This window comes from Sceloporus occidentalis, unplaced genomic scaffold, assembly GCF_023333645.1.
Source record: "Sceloporus occidentalis isolate IW3139 unplaced genomic scaffold, rSceOcc1.0.p SCAF_1, whole genome shotgun sequence".
NCBI lineage: Eukaryota > Metazoa > Chordata > Lepidosauria > Squamata > Phrynosomatidae > Sceloporus > Sceloporus occidentalis.
In genome coordinates, this window is record NW_028316981.1 from 14,698,924 (window position 1) to 14,722,112 (window position 23,189).

The following is a 23,189-nucleotide window of genomic DNA, read 5'->3' on the forward strand; positions in this document are numbered from 1 at the left end:
GATCAAGGGAAATAATAGTGCCACTCTATTCTGCTTTGGTCAGGCCCCACCTGGAATATTGTATCAAATTCTGGGCACCACAATTCAAAAAGGACATTGAGAAACTGGAGCGTGTCCAAAGAAGGGCTACTAAAATGGTGAAGGGTCTGGAAACCATGACCAACGAGGAGAGACTTGGAGAGCTGGGAGAAGAAAAGATTAAGGGGTGATATGATAGCCCTGTTTAAATATTTGAACAGGTGTCATATTGAGGATGGAGCAAGCTTATTTTCTGCTGCTCCAGAGACTACAAAACATTGGATTCAAAAGACAGGAAAAGAGATTCCATGTCAACATTGGGAATAACTTCCTGACAGCAAGAGCTGTTTAACAGTGGAATAGGCTCCCTTGGAGTGTGGTGGAGTCTACTTCTGTAGAGGTTTCTAAATAGAGGCTGGATGGCCATCTGTCAGGGGTGCATTGATTGTGTCTTCCTTCATGGCATAATGGGGTTATAGAATTATAGAATTACAGAGTTGGAAGAGACCTCAAGGCCATCCAGTCCAACCCCTTGCCATGCAGGAACACTAAGCAAAGCACCTCCAACAGATGGCTATCAAGCCTCTGTTTAAAAACCTCCAAAGAAGGAGACCACCACTCTCCAGGACAACGTCTTCCACTGTCTAAAAGCTCTTACTGTCAGAATGTTCCTCCTGAGACTTAGGTAGAATCTCTTTTCCTGTAATTTGAATCCATTGATCCTTGTCCTAGGCGGGTTACAGACCGCCGAAAAGTGGCGGCCTGCACCCGCCCCTTTCCCCACCGGATTGGGGCCTCAGTGGCCAGAGCGGCAGCCACTGAGGCCCCAATCCACTGCTTTCCAGGCTGCGGGGAAGCAGCAAAAGGCCCCTTCCCCACAGCCTGGAAAGGGGTGTCCTTGGGGCTTCAAGCCCCAAGGACATCCCGCAGCGGCGGGGAGGAGGAGAAAGGGGCCGCTTGGTTCCTTTCTCCTCTGCGTCGCTGGCCGCAGTCGTCTGCACCCAGTGACGCAAATGGCAAAAGGAGTTCCGTTTCGGAGCTCCTTTTGCGGCCGGGGAAGGGGTGCACTATGTGCCTTGGGGCGGCGTGACGATGTCACATCCGCGCCACCCCGTATAGAGGTGCCGCAGTCGTGACGTCGTAATGGCAGTGTGCGCTCCGCGCATGCTAGCGTTGGGGACATCCGGAAAGGACACCCCTTTCTACCCCTAGCATGCGCGGAGCGCACACTTTTAGGCCCGTTTGTAACGGGCCCTAGTCTCTGGAACTCTGAAAAACAAGCCTGTTCCCTCTGGGGTGCTGGTTTTGATTGGGGTGCTTTTTATTGTGAAGTTTGTTTTTAATCTGTATTGTATCGCATTTGTATTGTCTGTAAACCGCCGTGATCGTGGGAACGGCGGTATAGAAATAAAATCTCAATCAATCAATCAATTCATATGACATCCCTTCAAATATTTAAACATGACTATAATGTCCTCTCTTAATCTTTCTTTTCATCACGCTAAACAATCCCAGATCCTCATAGGTCATGGCTTCCAGACCATTCACCATTTTCGTTGCCTTTTTCTGGACATGCTCCAGCTTCTCAACATCCTTCTTGAATTGTGGTGCCCAGAACTGGACACAATATTCTAGATGAGGCCTGACCAAAGCCTTCCCTTGAGGCTGAGAACATGTGACACCTGGCCCCCAAGTTCTGGGCAACCTCTCCCAGTGGTTTCAAGGAGACAGTAAAAAGCATATGGGACAAAACTGAACCCTGAGGGACCCCACTGGCCAGTGGCTAACTAGTCAACTAGGAATGGAGCCACTGTAAAACACTACCTCCAAGCAGGGTCACCCAGGAAGGTAACATGGTTGATGGCATCAAAAGCCACTGATAGGTCCATCAGAACCAACAAACACACTTCTCCTGGTTAATTCCAGATATTGATTGTCCACTAAGGTGACTAAAGCTGTCTCCAACCCATAGACAGGTCTGAAGCCAAATTGACATGGATCCAGGAATATCCTAGCCTGTGAAGATACCATCATAGTCCTTCAAATACACTGTACTTGAGCTGCATAGGGCTTTGTAAGTCATTATCAGCACTTTGAATTATGCCCAGAGCTGTTATCATGCCTGGTGGAGTGGTTGCAACAAGGGATATGCGTGCTCCCTGTAGCCAGCCTTAGTTAGCAATCTGGGCATAGTTCTTTGAGCCAGCTGAGGTTTCTAAACAATGTTTTGATTTTATACCCATCTATTTATTGCAGAAGCAAATGAACGCAGAGATTGAGAAGACAGTAGCAAATTTCAGACAACTGCACCAGTTTCTGGAAGAACAAGAGATGCTTCTGCTGGCTAAGATGGAATTGGCGGTGAAGGAAATCTCAAAAGCAAGGGATAAGGGCTGGATCAGAATTTCAAAGGAACTCTCCTTTGTTGAGAGTCTTGTCCAGGAGATGGAAGAGAAATGTCAACAACCACATATGCAACTCCTTCAGGTAAGATGATCAGAAACAGACAGGGTGCTCTCTAAAGGAAACCCAATGTCAGAATTTTTGTGTGCCTCTCTTATTTACAAAAAGAGTGAAGGGACTCAGTTTTGATGTACCAAGAACCAGCTTTAGAATACACAGGAGCATCCAAGAGGAAAAGGAGCAGTGAATTTACCTTCTGTCTAACATGGATGGAAACACTCGCCATTTTTGCCCTTCTGCTTGTGCAGGGGTGGGGAAATATGTGGCCTCTGGCCCCTCTTTTCTGGCCTTTGAATCCCTCTTCCAGTCCCCCAAAGCCTCCAGTCCCCTAATCGGATGAGGGATGGGTGGGTGCAATTTGGAGACAATTTTTACCCCCAAACCATGCGGAAAGCACTTCAAATGTGTGAAGATACCTCTCCTAGAATCCCCCATCACCATCAAAGTTCTTCTCAAAATGGCAAGAGAAAGTGATGCTACATCCCTTCCAGTTTCCATTCAAAGAGAGATTCTGAAGAATAAGCTCAGAGGTATTTTGGCATGCTGGGGGGCCTGTGTGTGCAGGGGGCCATGTCGGTGGGAAACTGGCCTTTGGCCCCGGACAGCTGCCACACTAATGTGTTTTGGCTGAATCCCTCTAATCTGCTCTTTGTGTGGTGCTTATGGGCTTTTGAGGAATCTTATTGCATCACTCAGCCACGTAAAGATCCCCCCACAGATATATATATGTGAACATTCTGCCCACCATTATTCTATTATGATACTATTATTTTTAGATGTTATTGTTGTAATTTTTAATGGGTAGAATTGTTTAATCCTTTAAAGGGGGGGATTGTATATATTGTAATTTTTAAGTAAGCAGAGAGAAAGTAGCATAGAAGTGTTCTTCTGCTCGCTTCTCTGCCTGACCTTGTAGCACTTCCATGGGGAGTTGGTTGAAAAGTGTTCCATTTGTCACACTGGAAAAATCCATTTGGCTAAAGGGATGCTTTTACAATCAGCTCCTATGGCTTTATGACACCACGTAAGTGCTATAGAAGCCATGTGGAGAAGCAAACAGAAAGACATTTTTTTGCCACTTCATCTCTGCTTACTTTTGTAATACGGTAAGTCTCTTTTTGATCAATGTTGGGAACAGGAAGCTGAATTATATGGACTTCTTGTTTCATTTGGCTGGAGTTCTCTCATTTATTACTTTGGGGCTAGTGGATGCAGTATTACTGACAGCATCCTTCGTGTGTTCACAGATGGCATCCCACACATTTTCAAGGGTTACACTGGTTTCCAAAAGCACTTTCTTGCCATAAAGGAGAACACAAATTTTATTGGACTGAGAAGGAAATATGTAGCCCTACCTTGCCCCCAGCGTCATTTCCATTTTCCAGATCCCCCTCCTATAACATGCACCACAGCTCCTTTCTCTTGTGACATTTCACAATGCAGACAAAGGCCTCCTTAGGCCTCCTTGTATAATCTTATATCCATTCTCATCAGTCCTTGAATGGAGAGGGCTTGTGTAGAAGCATCATTGTTATTGTTAATTGGGGCTTTTAAGTGTTGTGTTGGAGGAAGGGATAATTGGTTTTATTCTGTATTTTTATTGTATTCTGTATTGTATTTCACTTTTGTTGTAAACCACCTCAATCCAACCGGAGAGCCGGGATAAAAATAAGATTTTATTATTATTTATTATTATTAGGTTGGGCCAGAGTGTGAATGGCATATGACAGCTCTTACTTCCATCTTCTTTCTTTCTTTCTGTTTTCCTCCAGGATGATAGAAGCATTTTTCTGAGGTAACTGGATCCCAACTGCTTTCATTACTGCTACATAATGGTGAAAAGGGTCTGTATATTGCATACATGTCCAGAGGAGAGTGATCAAGATCTAGAAATTAAACCTTATGAGGAATGGATTAGAGAATTTGATACAGTTAGCCTAGAGAAGAAAAGACTGAGAGGTGATGTGATACTAGCCATCTTCAACTATCTGAAGAACTGTCACATAGGAGCGGGAGTGAATTTGTTATCTGCTGCTTCAAAGGAAACTAATGGGTAACAATTTCAAGAGAGGAGATTCCAGCTAAACTTTAGAAAGAACATTCTGATTGTAAGAGCTATTTAAGACCACCTTGGAAGGTGATAGAGATAGATTCTCCTTTACTGTAGGTTTTAAATCAGAGATCTGATGGGCACATGTCAGGGATGCTAAAGTTTAGGATTCCCACATTGGCCAATTCCTGCATTGCACTAAATGAGCCTTGATGCCACTTCCAGCTCTGTACTATATGTCTATGATTGTCTGGTGTTATAACTTTTTTAGGATGATGGTAGGCACATTTGAAACTAAACAAACTGCAGTGAATGTCACCAACAAACAACTCCTGTGGGGAGCTTAGACACAGTCACAGATGATGAGTAATTTGCTCAAGAAAATGGGTTAAAGAAGAATCATAGGGCTCATTCCCACTACAATTTACTTCGAATTGCAGATCGAGTTAAATGTCTGTTGTACCCATTTGATGTCGGTTTCGATCCGATTCTGATCCAATAGAGTTCCTTAAAAGTGGGGTAAATGCAGAAAACCCGCTCTTATTTGACACTACTTTTCAAGATGTTCCCTTGAGAAGAACTGAATCACAAGCATGCTCAACAAGTGGGAACGGCCTTTGGATCAGAATCACATCTCACTGGAGGGGAGGGACTATGGCAGAGGGGTTAGCGGGGGCTCTTATTTTGGTCATCCACTGCCTGGCTTTGGAATATTAGCTATTGTAACAATGAGGAAGAACATCCTCACCAAGGCATGCCCCTTCCTGACTTGGTTGTTGTTGGTGTTTATGTGCCTTCAAGTTGCTTCCAATGTACGCCAACCCTAAGATGGGGTTTTCTTGGCAAGATTTGTTCAGACGAGGTTTGCCATTGTCTTCCCCTGAGGCTGAGAGCATGTGACATGCCCAAGGTGGGTTTCATGGCTGAGCTGGGAATTGAACATGTGCCTCTAGTTTTTCTGCAGTTTTTCTCTCAGGGTGCCATTGCTCCATTCTAAGGAATCCTGGAATGTGTAGTTTTGGGAGAGAATGTTAAAGACCCTATAAAACTACACATAGGATTCCATAGAATGGTGCTTTTTCTACTGTGTGGATGCACCTTAATTCTCTCTATTTTGCTCCACTCTGGAATTCTGAATTGGATGGGTACCCATTTACAGTAATCTTGTTTTTCTCCCCCAGCAATAAGGAAAAGGTGACATTTGCGTATCCAATGGCTTTCCCTCCAGAGCTGAAGTGGGAAATTTGGGACTCCCGTGAAATAAGTTCCTTTCTAGCTAGTGTCATGAAACAGTTCAGAGGTAATAAAGAATTTCTTGTATGCTGTATTAGTTCAAAAGCAAAGATGACATGACTTTTATTTGGCCACCACATGGTTTCCCACAGGATACAATTCCGTTGAGCATTTTTCAATCACTCGGAAGTACTGGCCAGCAAACAAACAAACAAAAACGCTACCTGAATCCAGTTTGTATGTGAAATTAGGATTCCTATTTCCTATCATTAGTGGGTATTAGTTTACACTTAAATGAACCACATTTGCATGGGTTGTTCAACAGCCTAGTTTGGAGAGGTACTTTTTGAGCTGGCCAAAATATGTTTCATTCTTCACCAGCCTGAATGGCTTGTCATTAGGTGCATGAAAACCTCTTTATCCTGTTCTTTCCAATACAGAATGAGTGTCTTTTCTGTCTACTGTAGTAGGAGAGTTTCTGATGGCAATTTGAGAGCTAGGAGGCATCTGCATTACAGTATTAATGCAGTTTGACACCACTTTAAGTGTTGTGGTGCCATCCTATGGAATCCTGAGATTGTAGTTTTACAATGTCTTCCCTGCCAGAGTGCTGATGCACCACAAAACTATAAATCCCAGGATTCCATCCCTTGGGGCCATGGCAGTTACAGCAGTGTCAAACTGCATTATGTCTACAGTGTGACAGTAGCTGAAGTAGAAATTGAATCAAATCCAAAGGAAGTAGAATCAGCCTGAGGCATTCTTATTCAGTAGTGTTCATTGCAAGTTACTCCCAGTGAAGCAAACATAGGATTGTTACCTATCCCAGTTTTTAGAACAACCATTATTTATGAAACACATGTGTAAGAAACATTTAATTGTAATATCTCCATTAGCTTGTAATGTAGATGCAAGACAATGAAATATCTTTGAAATATTTATGATCCTGTTTTTTGTCTGTGTTCGTATTTCTGTCTCTGGTATCATATTTTCTGTTAAGGAAGTAATGCTGAGGAACACATCTATTTTGTTCACTGAGGTATATCTGTATTGATGTTACAAGATGTACTGTAAACTTTTTGTTGTTGTGATGATGTGCCTTCAAGTCGTTTCTGACTTATGGCGACCCTAAGGCAAACCTATCATGGAATTTTATTGGCTGACTTTGTTCAGAGGTTTGCCATTGCCTTCCCTTGAGGCTGAGAGCATGTGACTTAGCCAAGGTCACTCAGTGGGTTTCATTGCCAAGCCAGGAATCGAATCCTGGTCTCCAGAGTCATAGTCCACTGTTCAAACCACTAAGACACACTGGCTCTCACACAATGGTCTAAAATGCTTAATCTTTCTACCTCTTTATTTCCCTAGATGCTCTGATATCAGGACAGCAGTGGCAGAAAGGTAAGTATCCAACAGAGAAGCAAATCCACAGAAGGAGACAACAGGGGAAAGATGTGAGAATGGGAATGTGATTCCACTTCATTTCTTCTCTGAGTCTTCCTTGATTTCTCTTTCTTCTCATCTCTCCATCCTTAACAGAAAACGTCACACTGGACCAGGACACAGCACACCCACAACTCATCCTCTCTCCGGACCACAAGAGTGTGAAATTGGGAGAAAAATGTCAAAAGCTGCCTAAGAAGGAGGAAAGATTTACTGAGAAATATATCGTGTTAGGCTGCAAAGGATTCACAGCAGGGAGACATTTTTGGGACGTTGCTGTAGGAAATGAAGAGGAATGGGCAGTCGGGGTTGCCCGGAAATCTGTGAAGAGAAAAGGCTCAATTGAGTTTAATCCTAAGGGAGGAATCTGGGAAATGGGGAAGTGGGGTGGGCAGTACAGGGCCCCTAATCCATCCCCTGAATCTCTTCTTCGCCTGGGCAAGGAGCCCAAGAGGATCCGAGTGTCTCTGAATAGTGCTGCAGGTGAGGTGGCCTTTTATGACGCGGACACAGCGGCCGCAGTCTACACCTTCTCAACAGCCTCATTCGCAGGAGAGACTCTTCTCCCCTTCTTTTGGGTGAGGCAAAAAGGCTACCTCAGGGTTTCCTAAAAGAAATGTACAAGTCTGCTCCATCGACCGAAATAATGGGATTGTTTTCCCAGAGGGGATGGATTTAAACATTTTAAAAAATATATTTGCAATGAGCACTCTCGACAGCTTTTCCAAAATCAGTTTTATTGTTAACTTCCTCGAGTCAATCTCAACTCATGGCGACCGTATAAATGAGACTTCCCCAAGATTCCCTATCTACCACTGCTCTGCTTAGGTCCTTTAAATTCATGCTCATCACCTCATTTATAGAGTCCATCCATCTAACATGCAACCTTCCTCTCTTTCTACTTTCCCTTCACCTTTCCTAGCATTATTATTTTTACCCATGAGTGCTGCTTTCTCATGATGTGGCCAAAATACGGCAGCCTCAATTTCATCATCTTGGCTTCTAGGGAGATTTCAAGCTTGATCTGTTGTTCAAGGATCCATTTGTTTGTCTTTTTGTTCATCCACAGAATCCTTAGTGCTCTTCTCCAGCACATTTTAGACAGGATTAATTCTAATCCTATTTAGAAAAAAAATACAAAATGTTGGGTTTTTAAAATCCCCTTTTCCTGGAGTTCCTTCCTACCTCCGCAGTTCTGTCCTAAAAGAAACAAAAACCACTTTTAACAGTTACAAATAGCTCAAAAAGTTCATGCACTGTTAACCTCCCAATTAGACTAATTCAATGTACTCTACTTGGGACTCAGAAACTGTTGCTAGTGCAAAACAGAGGGTCAGAGCAGACAGGCAGGAAAAGGTGGCTAGATCCTGCTTTTCCCCAAAACAGGTCAAAATCCCCCTGCCCAGATGGCCTACTCCCAAGGGAGGCAAAATGCACACAACCCAACCACAGTTTAGCATCAACTAATGCCAAGGCTCAACAACAGGGCCATCGATATCTAAAGGAGCTTCCTATATGAGTAGGAACTGAAGTTTGAATGGGGATGGAAGTGTGCTGGAGGTGTCCTCCTCTATAACCCACCGTTGGGTGCCAGCATGGTGTAAGGACATGGGAAAGGGCCTTTTCTGCCCTGGCTCCTTAGTTATGGGATAGCCTTTGTGTAAAGTTCTGATTGGCACGGATGTTTTCATTCTGGTGCCAAGTTGAAATTTGAGTTTTCTAGGCGCAGTCCAGAGATCTCGTGGTGTAAGGCAAGATATAATAATCACAGAAATCAATTCGGAAGGGGTCACAAGCAGTGTTGTCACTAGGGGGATGCAGGGGGTGCAAGGGGTTCAGACCACACCGGGTGATGCCCTAAGATGGGGTGAAAGCTGTCTCAAATTGGATTATTTGTGCAGTGTGTTTTGGCCCATAATCATCCAGACCCTTTGCCATCTTGGTCACTCTCCTCTGAACATGTTCCAGTTCATCAATATCCTTTTGGAATTGCAGTGCCTAGAACTGGACCAAGAACTCCAGGTATTATTGTTGTTATTACTATTATTATTTTATCCCACCTTTCTCCCAATGTAGGTGGTAGTAGTAGTAGTAGTATTCCAAATTACTGGTTGTTAATCTGCTGCTTACTTTGTCTTTATTGTATACTAGTTAGTATTATTGTAGAGATATTTTAATCATGTAATGTTGTTTTAGATTGTATGCTGACTGGCAGGTTTTTATTCTCCCCCTTATTTTATTCTCCCTTTACTATGTAAAGTGCTGTCCAAACGTTACAACGCTCTATAAATAAATGTTAATAATAGTAGTAGTAGTTATTATTATTATTAATAATAATATTCTGAAAACTGTCCCTGCTAAATGACACTGAATTCCATGGGGTTTTTAATCCCAACTGATTAGATTTTAAGATTGCTGCATTAAACATTAAGGCCGAGAGAGTGTGACTTCCCCAAGGTCACCCAGTGGGTTTCATGGCCGGGCTAGAAATCGAACCCTGGTCTCCAGGGTTGTAATCCAACCACTCAAACTGTGCTGGCACTCAATATTGATGATTATGATGATGATGATGATAATGTTCTTTGCTTAGTTACCACATCCCCTTTCTTCACCCTGGCAATCTTCCTCTTTATCACTTCATCTGGGAAAACTGACTCATTCTTGACAGAGGCACTTGGATAACCAGGTCATTGCTTTCAACTTCAGTACAACGGTTCCCATTCTCTTCAAAGTCAGACCATGGCGTTTCATCATCAAATTCAATTGTACTATTTGCGCAGCAAATGTCTTCAGACATAGGAGCTCAATCTCTTAACCTGAAATGGCATAGCCGTTGGGGCGTGTTGCTGTTACGTCCAGCAGATGGCGATGTTTTCCAAAAACCAGTATTTTTACCTGTCACAGGTGTGACATCTCTATATAAAAACATATTAGGCATATTAAAAACATGCCTGTATTTGAACGGAACGTTGTGTTGAAATTTCAAAGAAATCAGTGAAGAACTTTCGGAGATTTAAGATTTTGAACAAACAAACATTTACATTTTTATTTATATACATATGAGATATATATATATATATATATATATGATTCTATGACTTATGGCTAGTCCAACACTCAAACCACTATGCCATGCTGTTCTTTGCTTTTCTATGACCTATATATTATTATATAATCATCTTCCCCAGAAACGCCATAAGTCACCATGGAATCATATTCTATCATAAGTCATAGAATCATATATATATATATATATATATATATATATATACACACACATGATTCTGTGACATGATAGAATATGATTCTATGTGACATGGCTTTTCTGGGGAAGATTAGTTCAGAGGAGGTTTGCCATTGCCTTCCCTTGAGGCTGAGAGAGTGTGACTGGCCTAAAGTCACCTAATGGGTTTCATTATTTACATTCAATGTCTCTAAGTGGCAAATCCAAAACCAGGGCGATGTCACACGAAACCGGAAACCGAAGGACGCTCGCTCCTAGTACTCTTGCCTTACCTCTATAGTCTTGCCTTGTGGAGGGAGGGAGGGGGGAAACGTTCTAAGAGCTGCAGCTGCTGATTGGCTGCAGCGCGGTGTCCAGTGGCCCCGCCCTCCCATTGCTTCTTCATTCGCTCCCTGATGGCTTGTTGGCAGTGACTAGGAAAGAAGCGAGGTGGGCGGGGCCACATGGGTGGGGCGGAGTATTGCGGGGCTAGCTGCTGCTGGTGGCACTTTGATTGGCAGCCTGGCTGGAACAGGGCTCCTGGAGGAAGAGAGATACTGGAGGTAAAGAGCATCCAGAGCTGTGCAGCTGGTTGCAAATGGGATATTATATATATATATATATATATGTAATTATATACATATTATTCTCTCTATATATATTACAATAATATATAATAACCTATTGTAAAACATATCTATAATAATAAATAATAAATATATTACTTTAATATATATATATATTATAATAATATGTAATTACAATATATAATCACATAGTATTTTAATGTATATATAATATTTAATAATATAACATATAATAACATAATAATTATTTTAATATATATAATATATAATAATATATAATTATATAATATTATTATATATTTTAATATATGATAATGTATTTTATAAAATCTATATAAGATAATATTGTATAATATAAATGTATATAATGATAATAATATGTAATTTATATATATATATTTATATATAATACATTATTATATTATATAGATATGTTATAAAATATGTTATATATTATATTATAATAATATGTAATTGTAATATAGCATTATAAATATATATATAATATTAGAATAATATATTTATTATCTGTTATTTTATTATAGTATAGAGATGCTATAAATGTTATATTAATAATAATAATAATAATAAACATTTATTTGTATCCCGCCTTTCCCGTATGAGGATCAAGGCGAGTCGTTAGATGTAATTATAATACATATATAATTACATATTATTATAATATTATATGTATATTAAAATAATATATTTATTATATATTATTATATTATATAGATATGCTATAAAACGTTATTATAACATGGGATTGTAATACAGTCGGTCCTCCTTATACGCGGATTTGCCATGCGTGGATTTGAGCATACGCGCATGGCAAATCCGGAGGGAAGTTGTCCCCAATGGCGGCGCACGTGCACGTGTGCCGCCATTGGGGACAACGGGACTTGAGCATACGCGGATTTTGGTATACGCGGGGGTGTCCGGAACGGATCCCCCGTGTATACCAAGGACGCACTGTATATATAATTACATATAATATATATATATATATATATATATATATATATATATAAACAATATATTTATTAAATATTATATTACATAGATATGTTATAAAATGTTGTTATATATTATGGCAAATGTTGACGGTAGAGTTCTGCTGGAGGACCTAGAGATTCCTAGAGAGGTGACCTCTCAAGTAAAAAAGTAGCGTTGGTTTATTTGCGTTTTTTCCACTGTCATCGGAGTCCTGTGCCTTTACTCCCAGTGAATGCGGAGGGACCACTGTATGTGTGTGTGTATATATATCCCTTACTTGGGCCTCATTCCCACTTACAAATAAATCGGTTTGCGATCCGAATTGATGGATTGATTCAATAGCAGAGTGTGGTCCACACTACGTTTGCCCCGATCACATTTCCCCCCCCTGTAAAATAATCCACTTGAGGTTCACATTCAGAAATGAATCTATTCAAAATGGACCTGCTCCAGCCAGTTGAAGGGCAAATTTAAATCACTTGTGATCTGGTTCTCACTTGTGCAGAATCAATTTATCCAAAAAGACGTGGGGAAAAATCATTGTCAAAAAGACGAGGGTTAAATGGGTCTAGCACATGGCTCCCTTAGCGATTCGGTTCAAGTGGGAACCAAGTGGGAACCAGTTCAAACAGATTCATTATCCGGTTTAAAAAGTAGTGGGAATCAGGCCATAGTACGCCTTGTAAGGCTACAGTCTTTTGCACAGCTATCTGGGAATAAGCCCCATTAAACTTAGCAGGTCTTACTTCTGAGTAAAGATGCATTGTAAAGTCTGTCCTCTTTCTTTTTTCTCTGAAGCAGAGACCTCACAAACCACTTGACGCCCGTCTTGGGTTGCAGCAGAATGAGATACATAAATATTGAAGCCGAACATTGAGAAAACCAAAACAATCCCATGTGTTTTAACAAACAGCAACGAGCTTTCGCCCCATCCCTACTTGGAAGTCATTGCTGCTTTTGGTTTTTTACCATAATAAGAACATGACAGGGAATGTGGAACCCGCTCATGCCTGAATTACTGTGACCTTGTGAAATGGGGGTAATAGGAGGAAAACCCCAAAGTTTGTTTGCTGATCATCCTGTGTTTCATGCCACATTGTCAGGTTCTGTCATTATTTAGGCAAATGGTGAAAAGGAGGTCACAACACCACAGCTGAGAGAGAAACAGAGAAACCCAACTGGACAAGACCATCTGGAAGTAAGAAACAGAGATGAAGACAAGAAGTGAGTGGTCCAGCAGGTCATTTCTTCAAGTTTTTAGCATGCTGGACAACGGTGGAGGGGGGGGGGGGGCTCTCTTATACTGAGTTAACCCATTGGTCCACTTGGACTAGTATTGTCAAACTCCGACTAGCAACATGGGCTCACCACAGATTAAGGTAACTCTTTCTTTAGCCCTATCTAGAGATCCTAGGAATTCCCTGATTATTTCCCTTCCAAGTGAAAGGGAACAGGATCTAGGAATCTTAGTAGACCACAAGCTGAATGTGAGTCAGCAGTGTGATGCAGCAGCCAAGAAAGCCAACATGATTCTTGGTTGCATCAAAAGGAGTATATTGTCTAGATCTACCTTGAAACGGTAGTACATGCTCTGGTAACCTCTCGATTGGATTTCTGCAACGCACTCTACATGGGGCAACCCTTGTACCACACCCGGAAGCTACAGATGGTACAGAACATGGCAGCCAGACTGGTCACTGGTACTTCCAGGGCCAGCCATATTACACCTGTGCTTAAAGATCTGCATTGGCTGCCCATTCGCTTCCGGGCGCAATACAAGGTGTTGATTATAACCTATAAAGCCCTACATGGCTTGGGCCCAGGATACCTTGAGGACCGCCTCTCCCCATACAATCCGCCCCGCACCCTCAGAACATCTGGGCAGCAATTACTGAGGGTCCCTGGGGCTAGATTAGTCTCCACAACAAGGAGATCATATTCCATTGTCGCCCCGACCCTCTGGAACACGCTGCCCATTGAGCTCCGCTCGGCCACCTCCCTGGCCCAGTTCAGGAAGGAGTTGAAAACCTTCCTGTTCCAATTAGCATTCCCAATATAAGTTCCAGCTAGTACCCCCCCCCCCCCCCCCGACAGCAAGGGTAGCTGGCTTATGAGGTTTTTAATACTGGTTTTAAATACTTGTATTTGTGATGTTGGCTTTGATAATTTGTTTTGATGTGTAATTAATGTACTGTAATTTTGATCTGTTGTTCACCGCCCTGATCGTGGGAAGGGCGGTATACAAATAAAATTATTATTATTATTATTATTATTATTATTATTATTATTAAGTAACCGTGCCACTCTATTCTGCTTTGGTCAAGCCTCACCCTGGAATATTATGTCCAGTTCTGGGCACCACAATTCAAAAATGATGTTGACAAGCTGGAATGTGTCCAGAGGAGGGTCCCCAAAATGGTGAAAGGTCTTTAAGCCATGTCTTATGAGGTGCACCTTAGGGATCTGGGAATGTTTAGCCTGATGAAAAGAAGATTAACAGGGGATATGATAGTCATGTTTAAATATTTGGTGTCATATTTAAGAGGGAACTGGCTTGTTTTCCACTAGGACAAGGAGCAATGGATTCAAACCTCAGAAAAAGAGATTTCACCTAAATCTCAGGAGGAACTTCCTGATGGTCAGAGCTGCCTGAGTGTGATGGAATCTCCTTTTTTTTGGAGGTTTTTAAACAGAGGTTGGATGGCCATCTGTTAGGAGTGCTTGATTGTGAGTTCCTGCATGGCAAAAGGGTTCCTCCAACTCTCTGATTCTATGATTCTGTTATTCTAATTCTAACCGATCCTGACCTCACTTAGCTTCTGAAACCAGAAGTGATAGTGTGGGTTTGGGCTGGCGTGGTATTAATTATAGGGAGAAGGTTCTTTTCTTTTTCTGAGTTTTGAGGTCTTAAGCAAGCAAAACAAACTCCTTACTGTGTGTGCATGCCTTCAAGTTGCTTTTCGACTGATGGCAACCCCATTAATTTCTTGGGAATGCACAGAGGTGGTTTTGCCAGTTCCTTCCTCTGAAATAGAGCCTACAGCACCTGGTATTCATTGGTAGTCTCCCATCCAAGTACTTACTGGGCCTGTTCCTGCTTTGCTTCCGAGATCAGACAGGATCTGGTGCCTTCAGAGTATTCTGGTACTTACCTTTTGGTAGCAAAGGCTTTCCCAAAGATTTCCAGAGAGGCTCCATAGAGAAAACTGACTGATGAGAGCCTAGGGTACCATATTGAGTAAAAGTCTCACTTGGAAATAGAAATGGCTATTGCAATACTGTGATCATTTTGGTTCCTCCTTAGTTTATGAGTTTTAAAATTTTGAGGTTTACCAGCTTATTTCTTATTGAAGGATGTGTTGCTGCTGCAGTTGCTGCTAAGGCAGGTACAAGTCAGACAGAGACTGTTGCTGAGCAGATGCAACCGCTCCAGAAGGCGAGGAACATGGAGGAGCAGCCCACAACCTCAGTAGCCGCACAGCAGCAAGTCCCGTGGTTTGGTTTTGATGAAGCCCTCACATTTGTTAGCCAGAAGGGGAATAACGTGGTTGCACAATGCAACTACTGCCTGCCAATGATCAAGCATGTCAAGTCAGCAGTTAGCACCTCCTCCAACGTGAAGCTGCATTTCAAGGTGGGTGTTGGTCATGCTGGGTTGCTTTGTATGTAATATAAAAATAAGGGGAAAATAATACAGGTTGCATGTCCCTTATCCAGAATGCTTGGTACTAGAAATGTTCTGGATTTCAACTTTTTGGGGAGATTTTGGAATATTTGCATATATTCTGACAGTAAGAGCTAGTTGACAGTGGAATACACTGTCTCAGAGTGTGGTGGAGGTTTTTAAACGGGCTGGCCATCTGTCCAGAGTGCCTTGGTTGTGTATAATAATAGTAATAAAGTATTTATTTATATCCTGCCTCTTCTCTTTTGGGGATCGACGTAGGTAACAACAGAGGTTAATACAATACAAAATAATTAAAACAAACCCCCGAATCCCCCCAATCCTCACTCACCTTCCCTGAATAAAATTATCACAATAAAACCATATATAAATATAGATCACAATAACAAGTTAAAATCAATTAACACATGGTGACAGTGGTGAGATTTAATCAGAGAATCAGTCTTGTTCTAGTTTGGACAAAGGTCAGTCTGGGAAGGCCCGCCGGAAAATAATTGTTTTTATCGCCTTTTTGAAAGCCTCAAGGGAGGTTATCCAGCAGGTCATTCCAGATTTTTAGAGCGGCAACAGAGAAGGTCAACTGGGAAGTCTTCACCAGTCTGGTTTTCCTCGACTGCAGTAAATTCTTCCCAGAGGACCTGAGTGTGCGGGAAAGATTATATGGGAGGAGGCGTTCCTTCAATTAAGCTGGACCCAAACCACGTAGGGCTTTATAAGTGATAACCAGCACCTTGTACTGTACCTGGAAGCTAATAGGCAGTCAATGTAGCAACTTTAAGATAGGTGTAATTTGGTTGAATCTGGATTTTCCTGCGACTAGTCTGGCTGCCATATTTTGTACCAGTTGAAGCTTCTGAGTATGGTACAAGGATTGCCCCATGTAGAGCGTGTTGCAGAAATCGTATGCACGAGTTGGGCTAGATTGCCATTGGAGTCACTTCCAAGAGATGCTAAATCTGTAGAAGGGTCTGATGTTCAACACCAGGGGTAGGCAACCTTTTTGAGCCGGGGGCCAGGTTGCTGTCCCTCAGACAACTGGGGGGCCGAAGCCGGGGGGTGGAGCTTCACCCTCCGGGGGTGGAGCCGCATGCCAGGGGTGGGGCTTCCACCCTCCAGGGGCGGAGCCACATGCCAGGGGTGGAGCTTCCACCCTCCAGGGGTGGAGCCACATGCCAGGGGTGGAGCTTCCAACCTACGTGGCGGAGCTTCCACCGAAGCATCATCATCATCATCACCACCTCCACTACTATCATTGTTACAGCAGACCTTTCAGCAATAAATGCACCAAAAATACACAGAAATGCACTTTGGAAAGTCACACTCCTCCTCCTCCTCCTCCTCCTCTTTCTCCTCCTCCTCTTTCTCCTCCTCCTGCTCTTTCTCATTGAGAGGGGATTTTGCACAAAGAACACCCAGGGCAAGCGGTAATAATAATAAATAATACTAAGAATAAAGTTACAAGCAAGGAAATTACTACAATGCAACTGAAAATAAACTGCAGCAAGCATGCACACAGTTTCAACCCAGAAAAGCCACAGGGTGCTGAGAGGGAAGTTTGCAGAAAGAACACCCAGCTAACCCCCTCCCCCAATGAACCGACCTCTCGCCTTGCTGTGGCTACAGCTGCCGCTCTGGCTCCCTTTCTCCCTGGCTCTGCACTCCTCCTGCTTCCTCCTCCTCCTTTCGCTGCTCTTAGGGAGGCGGAGGAAGAGGGCGGAGAGCAAGGTGGAGCCTGCTGCAGGCCTACTGCAGCTCCTGGAGCCCTGTTGGAGTGCTCCAGGGGCTGCACCGGGCCTCCTACATGGGCGCCGCCATTTTGTTTTTCAAAATGGCGGCGGAAATCTCGTGTGACCTTTGACATCCTGAGGTCACGCGAAACTTCGGCCGCCATTTTAAAAAACAAAATGGCGCCCGGAGCGGCGAAAAACGGGGGCAATCGGCGGCAGGACTGATCGGGGGCCGCTTGGAAGGCCTTGGCGGGCCGGATCCAGCCCGCGGGCCGCAGGTTGCCTACCCCTGTTCAACACCATCTTGTATTATCAATTTTTAAAATATGATTTAAATATGAGTTGCTGCTCCAGGGTTTTAAAAAAATTGTTTTCTCCCTTCCTTCTTTTCAGTGGGAACATCCAGATAAACTGAGAGAAATTCTTGCAGTTATAGGCGGTGGTGGAAGGAAGAGGAGAAAATGTCGTTATTCAGGGCAAATTATGTGCACTGGAGGTGGTGATGGTTCCCCTCTTGTGGAAATGACGCCGACGCAGATGACCTTTGGCAATTGGATGTTTGGTGGGGATATGGTCACCCAGAACATTCTTGACAGGAGACTCATGGATTACATTGTGGAAGAGACTGTGCCCCTTCAGACTGTGGACAAGCCAACGTTCAGAGCGCTAGTCAGCCTCGGGCTTCCAAAAGACCTCCACATCATGTGTGCCAAGACTCTGAGAGGACAGATTGAAGAGAGAGTAGCCAGGGTTCGAGAAGTACTTAGGAACCAGATGAATACTGTCACTTATGTGGCAACCATGGCAGATTGCTGGGCCAGTGGTGAGAAGACCTTCTTGTGGGTAACAGCGCACTGGATCAACTCAACTACCCTGAAGCGTGAGTGTGGAGCCTTGGCTTGCAAGGCTCTGAAAGGACACCACACGTACAGTGCACTCATGAACGCATTGCACGAGGTGTACACGCAGTACGGGATTCACAACAAGGTTGTGCGCATTACGACCGACAGTGGCTCCAACTTGGGTAAGGCATCCCAAGTTTCCAAGGCTAGAGATGCAGTTGACATCACTGGTGGTGGCGATGAGGAGGAGGAAGAGGAAAAAGAGGAGGAGGACAACCAGGAGGAAGCTGACATAGAGTTTGTGCCCATTTCTGAAATCCTAAGCGCAAGCAACAGAATGGAGAAAGAACCAGCAAAATCAGAGTCTTTCTGTTTGCCATCACACCAGAGGTGTGCCAGCCACACACTCAGCCTGGTGGTGACACATGACATAGAAAACATGGCTTCTGATTCCTCCAAAAATAACCATCTTGGTCCTTTCAGGAAGCACCTACTTTCTTTGATGAGAAAGTGCAGAAGACTTTGGTCTAAGCAGAACCGGTCAGCCCAGATTGCACAGTACATTCGTGAACAGTGTGGTGTCCATCTGAAGGTCCCAGACAACAAAACTGGGTGGAATTCCACCTTTGAAGCCTTGAAGCAAGTAAGTGAGCTTATGTCTACTATGCCAGAGAAAATGGATGCCATAATGAGCCGGTGTTCCTTGGACAGGATCACAAAAGCTGAGCGTCTGGTGGTTCAGGAGTACACAGAGATCTTGGGACCACTTGCTTGGGCCCTAGACATCCTTCAGCGGGAGGGCAACATGTTCATGGGGTATCTTCTGCCAACTCTGTATGGCCTCGACCGCAAGTTACAGAGGCTGAAAAAGAAAGCTGAACCATACATGTACTGTCATCATTTGTTGGGATGTGTGCACAAAGCTGCAAGAAAGCGATTTGCACATATTTGGGAGGACAAAAACCTTCTTTTGGCATCCTGCCTACATCCTCTCTTCAAACTGGACTGGTTGCAGGCTTCTGAGTGCAGTATGAACAGGTGAGGTTAGAAGATAAGAGGAGTCCTTCAGGTGGGTCATGACACCAAGATGGTAGGCCTGGGTGCATGAAATCCAGCTTTTTGTTTCTTCCCACCAATGGCCAATCCAGACCTAACAATGGTTCTCTAAAACCCTTTAGGCTGGTGGTTATCCTGATTACAAGATGAGCATAATGCATTCCAGGAGTTAACAACCCACTCATTGAACCAGTAATTTCTTTTGGTTTCCTAACCTTTGAATGATAATGTCCTGTCTCTCAATAGGTCTACGATGGAAGCCTTGTTGAAAGCTGAACTGCAGGATGCTGTCGGCAAGGAAACGGATAGGCCTTCAGAAGAAGACCAGAGGCTTGACAACGATGACTTCTTCTTTGACTTCAAGTTTGAGAGAAAGAATAATAATAATAATAATAATAATAATAATAATAATTTATTTATATACCGCTTTTCCATTGATCAAAGCGGTTTAACAGCATATATAACATACAATATAAATATTAAAACATGAATATATTAAAAATCCCCCCATATACAAATAACAAAACCATATCTCATGCCAGCTCAGCAGTGCTGTCAGGAGGGGAGGGGAGGGAGGGCGTACAGGAGTCAGGAGTCAGGGGTATGCCTGCTCGAAAAAGTGTGTTTTCAGCCCCTTCTTAAATTGGTCTAAGGAGGAAGTCAACAGAGGATATTGTGGAGGAGGAAATATCGACTTACCTGAAGATTCCCAATGGGGAGATGTTGTCATCATCGCTACGTGGCTTTCCGTATATTCAACAGTGTTTCCTGAAGTACAACATAGGCATTCCTTCAAGTGTTGCAGCAGAACACCTTTGCAGTACTGGTGGCAGCATAGCAGCACTGAAAAAACAGGCCATGCCTGATGACCTCTTTGAGCACCTCATCCTTCTGAGACAGAACAGGGCACTCTCAGCCTCTTAAGTTTCAAAACAAACTTTAGAAGGACAAAGTTAAAGGATAGTTTAACTGAAAACAACATTAATGGCTTGGGTGGGAGTTGTGCAGACAGCCAGATGCTGCTGAACTCCAGCTCCCAGTATTCCTCACCACTGGCTAGGAAAATGTCATCCAACAGCATCTGGATGGTTGCAGGATTCTGACCCCAATTCTGCCAAAGTGGATGACTTTGGTAGTTCAGGGGGCTGGTCCCTTAGAAGCACTTGTTGCTGTATGCCATCAAGTCAATTCCAACTCATGGCAACCCTAAAGCAAAGCTATCATGAGGTTTTCTTGGTCAGATTTGTTCAAAGGGAGTCATCTTTGCCTTCCCTTGAGGCTGAGAGAGTGTAATTTGCCCAAGGTCACTCAGGGGGTTTCCATGACTGAGTGGGGATTCCAGCCATGGTCTCCTAGATTAGAGAGCCTTAGTCCAAGACATAAAGTAATGCACTACTACACAGCCAACATTTGATGAAATATTTTGATTTAGGTGGTGAGTGTTGAGAACCCATCTGAAGCAAACACACTCTGCATGTTGTTTTAAAGGCCTTTTTTCTGGTCTTCAGGCAAAATTGAATGGCCTGGTTAGGGATGGGTGCCTGAGGATCCTACAGAAACAACTGTGGGGAGGCCACATGTTCTTTCCCTTGTAATTTATAAAGTATACAAATGCTATAAAAATTTCTATGTGTTGTTCATGGGTATTACTGGTGGGTGAGTGGGGGCGGATGTAATTCTGGGTAAAATCTCTGTATCACGGTTGGCAGGTTTTTTTATATTGTCTCTGTGTGTATTATCTCAAGGTGCAGGCTGTTGGCCTTTTGTGGCTCCCAGGATTATTTTTGAGGCACCCCAGTTCCCCCTCATGAAAAAAAAATCAGTAGGAAGCAGTCCTCAAACATCCCTGGAGGGAGCAATGTGGTCCCCTAAACTGCTACTGGATGGGTGTTACCTGCTGATTCTGGCACTTTGAACCTTTTGTTTATTTATTTATTTTAATTAAGGAATTTAAATCCCACCTTTCTCCCAAAATGGAAGGGTAAAAGATACGAAGAGCCCATGTACTTCTCTGAACACACTGAGGGAGAATTCAGTTGAGCAGAGCATGTGGAACAGTAGGTTTTGCACTCTGCTCTGCTATAGATTCAAAGCATCCCCAGCTTCCTAAGTCATTCCTCATAGGGCATAGTTTCCAGACCCTTCACCATTTTATTTGCCCTCCTTTGGACACGCTCCAGTTTCTCAACATCCTTTTTGAATAGTGGTGCCCAGAACTGGACACAATATTCCAGGTGGGGCCTGACCAAAGCAGAATACACTCACTATTACTTTGCTTGAACTAGACACTATGCTTCTATTAACGCAGCCCAGAATTGCATTGCGTTTTAAGCTGCCGCATCACACTGTTGACTTATGTTCAACTTGTGGTCTACTAGGACTCCCAGATCCCTTTCACACATTGTCTTGGTCAACCCAGTTTCTATTCTGACAACTCTACTTGATGAAGTATGGGGACACTCTGGCAGCGAGTTCTAAATATGAAACTCATGAAACTCCATATCTCATCACTCCCCAGGCATAGCAGTTCATGTAATAGCTGATCTCAGGACTCAGTCCTGAATAGTCTCCAGTTTTCATGGTTCATCCCCAGGCAGGAGACTGGGATGCAGATTCTCCAATTTTGGTGGACTCAGATCCAGCCATGGGGAAAGAGTTCTGTGCAAATCTCTAACTCAGCAATTAGAACACTAGTTTCATACTATTTGCAATGGTGGATTTGTCTCTGCAGCGTGGAAAAAGTCTCAGTGTATGTGTGTGTCTATGGCCCTTATCACACGTGGGGGGTTTGCAGCTCAGATCCGCAGTCACTCCTGTTCTAGCAATGTGAAACATCATGTTTTTTCACACCAGATCCAGAATCACTCCTGTCTAGCAATACAAATTAAGGTTAAAACATGATGTTTTACCACACCTGGTTGCCTTTCTATTGCCCTTCTGAATTGAGGGGGAAGTGGAGACAGTGCGATTCCAAGCAAGTCACGTGATGCAGATTCAAGCAAAGCAGAGTGAGTGTACATTGTATTACCACACTGGAGGGTTCAACGATTCAAATCGGCACCCTTGCGCATGCTCAGTGGGGCTCTGGATGCTGTCCTCCTTTGCTGCCCCCTCCTTAGCTGTCATTTTTCATCAAGGTGAAGGAGGATGCAGTGGATGATGGGTTAGATGGCAGGGTGAAGGAGGGGAGCAGATCAGGGTCTAGGAGGACTTGGGATGATGGGATAGGTGGCAGGGTGAAGGAGGGGAGCACATCAGGGTCTAGGAGGACGCAGGGGATGATGAGATAGGTGGCAGGGTGGCCAAGAGGACGAGATGACATGAAGGAGGAGGAGGGGAATGGAGCAGGACGCAGGGGGTAAAGCGGGGCGACATTGGAATGATCTTCCACACCAGACCAATTCGACGTGAAATTGAAGTGAACTTGAATGCTAATTCTATGAATTCCCCTTTTTTCTGGAATTCATCAAAATGAGGGGTCACTTTGGATTCACTGCGGAAGCCCCACGGAAGGAGCTTCCATAGAAAGGAATTGCATTTGAAAACACATTCACGTTATGATGTGAATCCGCATCATGGAGCTGCAGTCATGTCGGAACTGACCTGCAAAAGCTCTAAAAATCTCTGTGTGATAAACCTCTATGTGTTTACTTAGCTTCTGCCCCCCCCCCCACCTTCCCTGTCATAGTACCAGATCTTACAATAAGGCATTTACGGTCGCAACCTCCAAATTGTGGAACAATCTACCAGAAGAGATCCGTCTTATTGCCACCTTGGAAGCTTTCAAGAGGGCACTTAAGATGGATCTCTTTTGGCAGGCCTACCCACCTGACCTATTATGATCACCCTGAAAGAACCCCCCCCCCCCC

At 43.5% G+C, this 23,189-nt stretch overlaps 2 protein-coding genes across 4 annotated transcripts in view; both read left to right on the forward strand.

Annotated features, from left to right (window-relative positions):
- LOC149320882 (E3 ubiquitin-protein ligase TRIM7-like) overlaps positions 1-9,444 on the forward strand; it is a 21,820-nt gene extending 12,376 nt beyond the window's left edge. For all 3 annotated transcript variants that reach the window (XM_089505535.1, XM_089505542.1, XM_089505529.1), the window contains 5 exons: positions 2,275-2,505; positions 4,254-4,276; positions 5,713-5,831; positions 7,130-7,162; positions 7,301-9,444. In XM_089505535.1, coding sequence (XP_089361661.1) covers positions 2,275-2,505; positions 4,254-4,276; positions 5,713-5,831; positions 7,130-7,162; positions 7,301-7,815 — 921 coding nt within the window. In that variant the 3' untranslated portion in view covers positions 7,816-9,444. The remainder of the gene's footprint in view (positions 1-2,274; positions 2,506-4,253; positions 4,277-5,712; positions 5,832-7,129; positions 7,163-7,300) is intronic.
- Positions 9,445-15,455: 6,011 nt separating this feature from the next.
- On the forward strand, positions 15,456-19,690 carry LOC149320883 (uncharacterized; the record flags this gene model as incomplete). The annotated part of the gene is made up of 3 exons (XM_089524854.1): positions 15,456-15,644; positions 17,816-19,302; positions 19,567-19,690. Coding segments are annotated over exons 1-3 (1,800 nt in total), but the record flags the coding sequence as incomplete, so codon positions are not given.
- Between the last annotated feature and the right edge of the window lie 3,499 nt (positions 19,691-23,189).